At 40.4% G+C, this 11,494-nt stretch overlaps 1 protein-coding gene across 1 annotated transcript; it reads left to right on the top strand.

The window, feature by feature from the left end:
* On the top strand, window positions 1–8,965 carry SMIM28 (small integral membrane protein 28). The gene is made up of 2 exons (XM_081904718.1): window positions 1–403; window positions 7,804–8,965. Exons 1-2 carry the CDS (start codon window positions 293–295, stop codon window positions 8,185–8,187), a joined length of 495 nt encoding a protein of 164 aa, XP_081760844.1. The 5' UTR covers window positions 1–292; the 3' UTR covers window positions 8,188–8,965.
* The last annotated feature ends 2,529 nt before the right edge of the window (window positions 8,966–11,494 follow it).

Here is an 11,494-nt window from a genome sequence, read left to right as displayed (position 1 = left end):
ACCTGATGCCAGCTTTCTGGTAATGTAGGCCACTGAAGCAAATCCAGAGAGATTGAGTTGGAAGACGGAGGAGCATCTGAGATTCATTTGATTACTGTGCTACCTCGCTATCTCTCTCTCTCGCTCCCTCTCTCTCTCTCATTGTTGCTTCCACCCGGGAAGACTTTCAAAATGGGTTTTAGCTGAGACATTTCCAGCTGTGTCAAGAGTAAGGTGAAGGGGCACCGTTTAAGAGAGACCAAAAAGCAAGGACCTAAACTGAAGCGGAACAACGAGGAACATTCATGAAAGCATGAGGTGGCTCTTAGACAGCAGCTGGAAGAAATTTGGACATGCTGACAGAGGAAACTATGACTGGTTAACTAGTGAGCCAGGTGTCCCATTGCTGGAAACACAGCTACAGGTCTGTACACAGCTCTTTCTGCTCCATTCAAGAATTTACAATTTCTTCTCTTAAGAGAGATGACTAAAAGACAGTTTTGATAGAATTTGGACTGTGTGTAATATCAGATAAGCTGACTTTCAAGGGTGGAGAGATGCACTCTTCGTTTTATTCTCTGTTCTAGGGCCTCGTTTTTGTGTTCAACAACTTAAGAGAAAAGGACATTATGTAGACAGAGATGCTAAAAGTTTAGTCCAAAACTGATAATGGGTTACAAAATGAGATAATTGCTCTTTCATCTGTCGTTTTCTTTCAAAATGCATCCCTCCTTCTCTCTCCTCCCACCCCAAATCTCTCTCTATCTCCCTTGATCGGTTCTCTGCAAACCCTTCCACAGATGTTAGACTGAAGTGCTGAACTCTTATTCTCTAAGCTGCGCAAATTACTTCACAGAGTGTAGGGAACTGGCAAGGGGAGGGAGCGGGAGATGCCTGTCAGAAATGAAAACACTGCCCTGAATGTAAAGAGAGAGAGTTCATAGATAATGAGAGAGACTCAAAAGGTCACGTTTAGCCCTGGGGTAAATTAATATCAAAGGATAAACATTTAATACAGAATAAATAACTTTGTCCACACTCCCTATAGAACGTACTAACCATGCTGAATAAAAATAAATAAATCTGTCTTAGACCAGCATGTCTGCAATTAAGTCAATTAGCAGTGAAATCCTATGCATGCCTACTCAGAAGTAAGTCCCACTGAGTGGATCCATTTGTGACAGGACCAAAACAATACATTGTATATGACAATAAACTGATTTCTGCTGCTATCGCCTCAACCAAAACACCCCTCAGTTAAATGCAAATATTCAATATGTGGTATTTTCTAGGCTCACTCACATATCCATTTGTTTTTCATTCACCAACACTTGATTCCATTCACTTGGTGGAACTTTTGAAATATATTGTGTACTTAGTACTTTTGAAATATATTGGGTCTGAGTTGCCACTGAATGATACAGAACCTCTGCCTGTGATGATAAATATGTGACAATTCATGAGCGTATTCACATCATTTTCCTGATGTCAAAGTCAATGGGATTTATGAATGTGCATTTGTGGACTGGACCTCTGTTAAAAGTCACCTCACATTAAATCTTGCACTTTGCATACACAAATCATTCCTGCTTTTGCATGAAACAATTTCCGCTTTACGCACAATTCTGCTTTTAATTATTAATTCCAAGTGGAACTAGCCCCCTACCCACAGTGGTCACACAATCAGGTTTTTTTCAGAGGTAAAACTAGTTAACAAAGAAATAAAATTGTTTTTCTTACCTCCATAACAGGACTAATACATACATGAATGTGTAGAACAACTTGCAAGAGCAGAGAGTCCCATGCAGACTTGGGGATAATAATAATAATAATAATAATAATAATAATAATAATAATAATAATAATAATAATTAATTTATTATTTATACCCCGCCTATCTGGTTGGGCTTCCCCAGCCACTCTGGGTGGCTTCCAAAAGAATATTAAAATACTATGATACATCAAACATTAAAAGCTTCCCTAAACAGGGCTGCCTATAAACACACTATATAATATGGTATCTGAATTCTTACCCTCTCCCCTCACTGAAAGTGCACCCTACCCATTCATTAGCTTAGGAGTTCCAGTTAGAGAAAAGTTTGAATTTCATGTGTTTTTAGTTTGTCGCTTCTGAGTATTACATAATACGTAGAATTGTAATTCTGTGCCCAACTAATAGTTCCTAGTCTCTATATATTTCCGTACCTAGGGGTGGTAGAGTAATTCAGTTGCAAATTTGCACTTCCCAAAACAATACATGTACCAAAATAAGTTGTCCTTTTAAATTTGCACTTCTCAGAATTTTGTAATACAGTTCTCCAGTCAAAAATGTGTACGAAACACTGTACCTTAAGGAAACATGTGCATAAAAACACGTGTTCATAAAAATAACACACAGCATGTGTTATGTTAGGAAAAATTCCTTGCAAAAATGTGCTTATTAGGGGGGGAAATTGCACAAAAATGTTAACGAATTTTCTTGAGGGTTTTCTTTTTAAAAAATGCAATGCAGAAAAGTGGTAAACTGAACTTGAGGCTGTAAAAAAGAAAAACTGAGAGAAACAAGAATTGATAGCTAGCCTGTTCCTAACTGTAATTAAACCCAAGTATGCATTATTGAAATAATAAAATATTATTCCCTTGCCTACCCCTGCCTCAATTTTCCTCCTCTTCCTCTGTTGTTTCCCTGTGCCTGTTTTAGATTATAAACCTCTGCCATATATGTTCTTTGTAAAGTACCATGTACAGAGATGGCACTATATCAATAGATAATATTAGGAAATTGGGCAATTCAGCTTCTTCTACCAAAATGACATGTCTCTTATCGCTGATATATTTTCCCCAAATTCTTTTGTCAACCAAAAAGCATAACCAAAGTATCATAGCTGTCAACCTTTCTCTTTTTTTAAGGGAAATTCCCTTATTCCGAATAGGATTCCTCGTGAGAAAAGGGAAAAGTTGACAGCTATGCAAAGTATTAGGAGGGGTGCCTGATGTAAAGTAAAGAAAGCACAAAATGATAAGATTTGTTTCATGAAAGAGAACCTAGGTTACAAACCCAGGCAATTTTATCTTTTTTTAGAAGTGAAAGATATTTGAGAAAGGTATTGCTTCTCTTAGTGTACATGCACATTTCTTTTTCCACAGCGTCACATACGATTTTGTAGAGTTGTGAAAAATACAAAAGCCTGCAAATGTTCACTAAAATCTATTTACCAGAGTTCTTAAGTGGAATGAGTGTACTTATCGCACTCCACACAGTGATTTCCCCCTCCCTACTTTGTCTGAAAAAAATATTATCTGTCTCCAGCCTCCATTATATCAGCCTCCCAAAAGCAACATTTTCAGTCATCAGCACGCTGACTATGATAAAGTTTTCTGCATCTATAAAGCATACAATATTCAAACACATCTGACGACTCATATTGAAAATCTATGCAACAAATGCTTTCACTGCTCCCGCATTTGGAAATATTGATTTTGCTTTCCCTAGTGAGGTATAAAAAACAGAGGGTAGAAGGCGCACTTAAGAGTCATTTGGAATGCATCCTGTTTGTGATTCAGCCATTAGGCTGCAATTTGTACTAAAATGGAATGGAAGAGAAAAGTCACAGCTTTATCCCACCCACCTCTCCCCACTACTACTAACCATATTATAAAGCCTTTATTTTAAGGAAAACTGTAATTGATCTCACAATTCATTGTGCCAGTTATTTACTACTTCTTTTTTTGCAATTTCCTGGTATTACAGTAACCAAAACTACAATGTGCTATAAATGTTGAACATGGATCAGGTGGGGATGCCCATCTCACACTTTAAATTGAAGCCTTTTAAAATTCCCACTTCCTTCACCATGACCCAATGGCCAAAGGTTTCTTCATCACAGCTTAGCTATCTCTGCTCCACTCTTGGTGCATAATAAACTTTTGGCAGGCACCAAACCTTAAATCAATATTAATTTCATTATTTTGCTATTTCTATAAATTTCCCCAACGTGACAATTAAAATGAGTGTGATTTTACTTCATTGTATGTGTGTTTTTAACTGAGTCTATAGCAAATGAGTCTATAGCACTTTACTCAAAAACAACCATGAGCACTAGTTTTTCCCTCTCTATACAGTGGTACCTCGGGTTAAGTACTTAATTCATTCCAGAGGTCCATTCTTAACCTGAAACTGTTCTTAACCTGAAGCACCGCTTTAGCTAATGGGGCCTCTGGCTGCCGCCACGCTGCTGGAGCACGATTTCTGTTTATATCCTGAAGCAAAGTTCTTAACCTGAAGCACTATTTCTGGGTTAGCGGAGTCTGTAACCTGAAGCGTATGTAACCTGAGGTACCACTGTATTGAGTTCCTAGTGCAATGTGGGAATGTTCACGCTCAGTGCTATTTTTCTAGAAAAAGTGCTAGAACTGTTCTTGAACGCCTCCCTTGTTCTCTTACAATGGCAATGGCACCCACCTGAGAGGTGCCGGAACTGTGTTCCGGCTGAAAAAAAGCCCTGTTCTTGCTGACTTGATTTCATGATGCCTAAGTGCAAAAGGCACTCTGATTGGAAGGAGAAGACTTTCCTTCTTAGTGCACATTGTGCATATTTGATACAATATTGCAATAGAACTCCAAAAGAAATTACACACAATAAATATACCTATGTGCTGCCTTGATCTAGGAATGAATGTCCTGAATATATGCTTTGAAAAGGAATGAGCACTCGTGTGTTTACCATGTGCACACACAACAGGAAGCTGTGACTGGCTTCCTATCGCATGCACTGCAGACATACCGTATTTTCCCCTCTATAACACGCAGATTTTTTCTCCTAAAAAGGAAGGGGAAATGTCTGTGCGTGTTATTGAGCGAATGTGTGGTCCCTGGAGCCTAATGGCAAACAAAAATCAGGCAAAAATCAAATTGTGCGTCTCGGAGAAGGGAAACCTAAAAAGAGGAAGCGGCTGCTTTCCTGCATTCTGCCTCAGGGTCTTACTGCCCACCCTCCTCTGTTTCCTTGCTGTGTTTGCTCAAACGGAACAAAGAGCAGGGAAAGCCCCTCCCCTCCAGGCAAGCAGAGGGGAAAGCAGAGTGTCGTCTCTGTGCTCCGGTGCTGCTGAAAACATGCAGGAGGGAGAGAGAGAGAGAGAGAGAGAGAGAGAGAGGGAGGGAGGGAGGGAGGGAGCTGGCTGGCTTGGGTGGGTAGGTGAGGGAAAACTTTTGCCTTTCTTTCCTCCCTCCCGTTATACCCCTCTCCTGCATTCTTAGCCAGCTGCTTCTCTGCACACCCCTCTCGTGCTCCTTGTCCATTCTGTGTTTTTCCTTCCCTCCCCACTTAAAATGTGGTTAAAAAGCATGGATCTACACGGATCCTCAGGATCGTTGCATTGGGTCACCCCAAATTCACCATCAGATCACATAGCATGTCCATGGCTACAGCCTGCCCCCCCAAAATCACACACCCACTGTTGCCTGGGGCTGCAATGGTGCAAAAACGTGGTTACAAAACATGGATCCACATGGATCCTCAGGATCTTTGCATTGGGTCAGCCCAAATTCACCATCAGAGCACATAGCATGTCCATGGCTACAGCCTGCCCCCCCAAAATCACACACCCACTGTTGCCTGGGGCTGCAATGGTGCAAAAACGTGGTTACAAAGCATGGATCCATAGGGATTCTCAGGATTTTTGCATTGGGTCACCCCAAATTCACCATCAGATCACATGTCTGTGGCCACAGCATGAAGCACAAAAATGATACATCCACTGTTTCATACAGAATGTTTTTTCCCTTGTTTTCCTCCTCTAAAAACAATGTGCGTGTTATGGTCAGGTGCGTGTTATAGAGCGAAAAATATGGTAGCTGCATTCATCATAGGTAATATTGTGTACATTTTCTCATATGGAATTGACAATCAGGCACTGGGCATACCAAATGCTATCAATTGGTTTTTGAAGGCATGACATTTGTTGGAATGGAATGTGCACTTAGACACAACCAATGTATTCTAGAGTGCTAGCACAGACTTGTGTCTATATATGGGAAGGAAAGCAATGCAAAAGCAGCTGAACTTATTTCCATGTCTTGGGGCTTAGGGGTTGTGGTCTAAGATTATTGTGCAGCAACAAATGCGGGGAGAAAAATCAATAGCATCCTTCAGTCTGACTATATATCTTCCCTGGTCTTTCCTTAATCCACCCTCATTCTGTTTATTCCATACAAGATCATCAACAGTTATCCCTCCTGTTTTTTTAAGCCACATTGCTATACTTCAAAATTATTTCCAAATGCCTCTTCCTCTGCGACCCGACTTTCCTCTAAGTTTATGTCACTTACTGCCAGTCTCTCTATGCCTTATTGCATTGGTCACTAAGTTTTCTCAGCAACCACTGCATCACCTCTATGTTCTGCATTCTGTTAGTACTAAATACCAGGAGGTATTGCCTACAGGAGGATTGCCTATTGCTGAGCATTAATGAAAAACCAAAGCAGTTTGGGACCATTTGTACTGGCAAGCATCCTCAATGTGACTCCTCTCAGCCAGAAAGGTTGTTTAGGCGAGTGTGAGCTGGCATTCTGAGGACAGACAGAATTCTATTCCGTTCTGTGGACAGGTACTCTGGAAGACCCTCCCAACAGGTGGTGTGCATTCACAGAACACTGGCTTCCTTGTCAGACATCAACACACATGTCCTGTACCAGGACTGACTGAGAGGAATGGTGTAGATGACTTGTCATGGTCAGATCACTTCCTGTTGAGATTTAGGCTTTCAGCACCCTTTCCCCCCAGCAGAGGTGCAGAGCCGTAGCTAGGTGATCTTGCACCCCTGGCTGAACCGTCCAGATTGTGCCCCCTAGCCACGGACAAATTAGCTCTTATTTCCACCTCTCCTCCAACCCCAACCCCCTTCCACCCATTCAATGCACCCTCTATTTAAAACTATTTCTTATAAGGCAATAATCAATATTTATATTTATGGACATATTTTTAGCCAATTTTGCACACACACACCCATTGCCTGCACCCCTGGCAGGGGCCCATCTCACCACCCCCTAACTACGGCCATGCAGAGGTGGGAGACCTATTAGGATGGTTTGCCCTTGTAGACTGGTGGATCCAATGGGTTCCTGGACAGCTCTGGGAATGCCAGAGGTGCATAATTTGGCATTTTGTGTTTAGCACACCTCCAGAAGATAGCAGTATGGGACATTTTCTGGGTTTGTGGGTAGAAAGATCTTGACAGAAGCAGTTATTTATTTTTTATTATTTCAATAGAGAACTATGGCATATGCTCAACAGCACGCTCATTTCCCATTGAAAACAAGACCTGGGGCTGCAATTCTATACACATATTTGTAACTAAGCCCCACTGAACTCAGTGGGACTATGTCTGATTAAATATGCATAGAATTGCCTTGCAGAAATGTTTAACTTGGAATTCAACTATATAGCTGCAAACAAAACATTTAAGTGTGCTGTAAAGTGCATTATACAAATGTGACACTAGATGGTGATGATGAGCTATGGCAAATTCAATATTTTTTTCAAAACAGTTTTTTTTAAAAAAGCATTTTCACAGCATTTTTTATATGTGTCTAGATTCCACTTTGGTATGGATTGTGCCTTGCTATTTTTCTTGAGCTGCTTTATTTCACTGGTTGTGGTGCAAGATTAAAACTCCCTTTTTAGTAGAATAACCAGTAGCTATTTCTTCATGTCGTCTAGCGCAACCTGGTTTTGTTTCTGTGCTGTAACCTGAGCTGGTGATAAAGTGAGGTGTTGGCATTCCCAAATGCCTGATACATTTTTCTTCTCTTGGTTGCTGTTTCAGAGTCAGCACAAAACAAGCTCAACCAAAGAAGATATTGAACCGTTCTTATGCATCATCCTGCCGGCTACCATGATGCTCTTTCTGGCATTCCTGTTGCTCTTCCTTTACAGACGCTGCCGACGTCGCAGCCCTCAGGCTCAGATCTTCAGCATTGACCTCCCAGAGTCCCTTCCAGAGCATGAAGTGACTGACTTTCTCTCAGTGCTGCCCTGGAGCAGTGAGCAGAGCTTTCATTACTCCACTCTCCTCCCTGAAACTGCCTTTCTCACTGTATGCTTGCCTCCGTCATACGAGGAGGCTACCATGAAAACCTCAATGGAAGAGGACCACATCCAGCTCTTTCAAGATCCAGTGCCTCCTTACGAAGAGACAAAACAGCAGTAAAACCTATGGAAATAACTATGGCTGCAGTTCTCATGGTTTAAAAGAAAGGGGGGGGGACTCCAAACAAGGGAATAGCTACAATCATAAAGGAACTTTGACCGGTTAATATGCTTAATTTTGCCATTTTAAAACGGCACAGAAAACAAAACAAAAACCTCTACAAGATTGCTGTGTAGGAGAAAACTATGAAATTAATGCTGTACCTCAGATTTTTCTGCACTATTTGACATAAGCAAAGGTGTTTTGGAAGGTTAAATCTGAGCAATGTGAACTGTAGCAGCTGTGGTAAAAAACAATTATGCTGGAGATTTTTTTTACACAGAGAGACACACAAACACACCACAAAAAGAAAGGGCTTTAACGTTTTTTTAAAAAAAATTGCACTAACTTGTTGAAGATTTTAACAAATAGTCAAAAGTCGAAATAGAGACTGCAATGACAATTAACATGAATCTGAAAAGTGAGGGCTGAATATGCCTATTTACCAGTTAATACCATCATTATGTTTGGCAGTGGGCTACTATTATGCTACAGGCCTTCCATTGTTCTTCTGACAGCTGTGAAGTCTGAATACAAGTAAAAACGACCCAGAAAGGTCCAGGCCTTCTATGGAAGACAGACCTGTGGCAAGTAATGACACAACAATGCAGCAATGAGATAGGGTCTACAGAGTGTACAGAACGGTTTCACGTTGTTTTATACTTTTAATTAAAGAATACACAAGTCATGTAACCATTCAGCTCTGAGTGTATGGTGGACTAAATCTAGCTAAATTTTAAAAAAATAAAGGTTTTTTTAAAAATCACCTTTTAGTTTGCTTCTGTTCCCCACCCCCTTTCAAACAATGAGTCCTGCACTGGGAGAAAGGCGGGACATAATATATCTCTGTCTCCATAGGAGTAGGTGGTAAGCACAGAAACATAAACTATATAATTCATCCGATGGTGCTACCATGCCAGATAGCTCTCTTTTTGGCTGAAGAGTAGGATAAAACTCATAAAGAAATGAAAACAAGCCTCTGTCAAGGATATATCTGAATGTGCAGTCCAGGGTTTGTGTGCAGTTAATTAGGGAGCTGGATATGAGGATAGTTCAGCTTTCATTGCCATCAATAGTGAATAGCATATATTCTCTTTTTCCCTTTATAAGAATTTGCAGAATAAAGTCAGTACGTTTTAGCAACCATGCGACTCCCGGTGTTACATTCCCCATCTCTTGGTCACATTACGTCCTTATGTATTTGATTTCTTGACATTTAAATTTTTACCCTTTGTGCCAATCTTCAGTGAATCAATCAATAATTTTATTCCTATGCCACCTTTCCACAGTACAAAGCATGCAGTACAAGGCTGCTTACAACGTGAAAGAATACACAATTACAACATAGCAAAAGTATTCATAAACAAAACATCAGAAAATGCACAACCAATTGGAACAACTTCCATGCAAATCACAATAAGAGCTAAAATAAAGACACACACAAAAAAATCCACTAACAGCAATAACCCCCCCCCCCACACACACCAATCACTTAAACAATACCACTGCTCAAGATTCTTGATGTTTGGGACAAATTAATGTGTGTGAGAGAGTGAGTGAGAAGACAGTCTACACAGCCATATTCATAAATGTGAATATGTAACTAACAAGATAGCTGAATTCATGGCTTTCATAGGTCAATTTGCACAACTAGCAGTGGTATCTAAAGTTAGTTATAGTCAGACCAGATTCACTGAAATTCAATGGCTATGACTTAGTTGAATATCATCCCAGAGCTTTAATGCAGTATTGATTAACGGAAAGTTTTTATTTGATAACGACAACCTCACATGGTCATGTGCATTGAACCAGGGACAAATAATTGCCTGGTGAATTAATTTTTACCTCAGATGACCTATGTGGGTGATGCATTCACACCCGTTTCTAGTAAACTTGAATCCAGATAGAGAAATCATTTCACAATGGGCCAGTAAATAATGAGTTATTCTGCTTCACTTCATCAATATCAAACCAGCATGTAAGATTATTCTAACATGACACAGTTTTTAGCCTTGTTCCTTACTTATTCTTCATAATTGTTATGGAGCACTTGGAGGTCAATAGGGGGCCAATAGGACAATCTTATTTAAAACCAAGCTAACTGACAGAGGCTTAAGAAATTGGATTATTTGGTAGTGCATTGAAATAATAAATATTGAGGAAAACTAATACAGTCGACTTCCACTAATCTGCAATTTTGACAAAGGTTTACTTTCCATTTCTTGACATTCTACTGAACTAAGTTGTTTTATGGAAGCCTAACATTCTACAACCATGAAATAAATTGTCATTTGCCTAGCTGCCATCCCTCTCATTTCATTGCATGCAGATCACTAGTGTACTAAGGTGACCTACATGGCCAATAGCAATAGCTAGGGCACCCAGGAGCAATTTTGTCAGTGGCTCTACGCATCTCACAGTGTGACGAGAGTCTCAGCAAGTGCCAGACATCATCCAGAGTGTTAAGGAATACATTGATTTCCATCTCTGTGGGTGAACCATCATAATGGTGCCCCACCCTTGCAAACTGAACTGACCACATCCAGCCCGACTCTGTGTAGAATAATATTTATGCTTATTATTTGCTGGCTGCCAGTTCATTTCTGGGCCCAATTCAAAGTCTCACATTAGTATTTACAGCCCTAAATGACTTAGGCCCAAAGTATCTGAAAGACTTGTCTCCTTCCCTACAGATCCTCCTGAGTGTTTTGATCAGCCCTTTTGGTAGTTATACCTCCCTAAGTAGTTTCGGGGGTGGTCTGAGAGAAGACATTCTCTGTGGCAGCCCCCAACAGACAGCTTTTTAATAACAGAGCTTTTGGCAAGTGCTGAAGATGCATCTCTTCACCCTGGTCTTTTAACACCCATGATGTGTTTTTTCAAGACCCACCCTATTCCTGTGATCACAAACTGCTTTAATTTTCAAATTTAAATTGTTGTAACTGGCCCCAGGACCTGCTAGTGAAGGGCAGGTAATAAATTCCATAATGACAATGGTAATAAGCCTTATTCATGCTGGTTGGAGGGGGAAATGGTATAAAAGAACATTCCTGGATGCCAAGATCCAAGTTTGGGGCAAGTACTCTTTGGTGAGAGAACTCCAGCAGAGAGTTAAAACTACACAGTATGCAGCAAAGTAAAGTGTGGAAATATAGGCTGTTAAAACTTTTAAAATGCATCTTTCCAAGCAGTCCTCTTTTCCCCCCAGCATAGTAAAAGGACACACATTAAGTAAGATAGAATGGGTGTACTTACAAACTCTCCAAAG

The sequence above is a fragment of the Podarcis melisellensis genome, assembly GCF_964234715.1.
Source record: "Podarcis melisellensis genome assembly, chromosome: 3".
Lineage (NCBI taxonomy): Eukaryota > Metazoa > Chordata > Lepidosauria > Squamata > Lacertidae > Podarcis > Podarcis melisellensis.
Note: the sequence above shows the minus strand (reverse complement) of the source record. Positions and strands in the feature narration are given on the sequence as shown.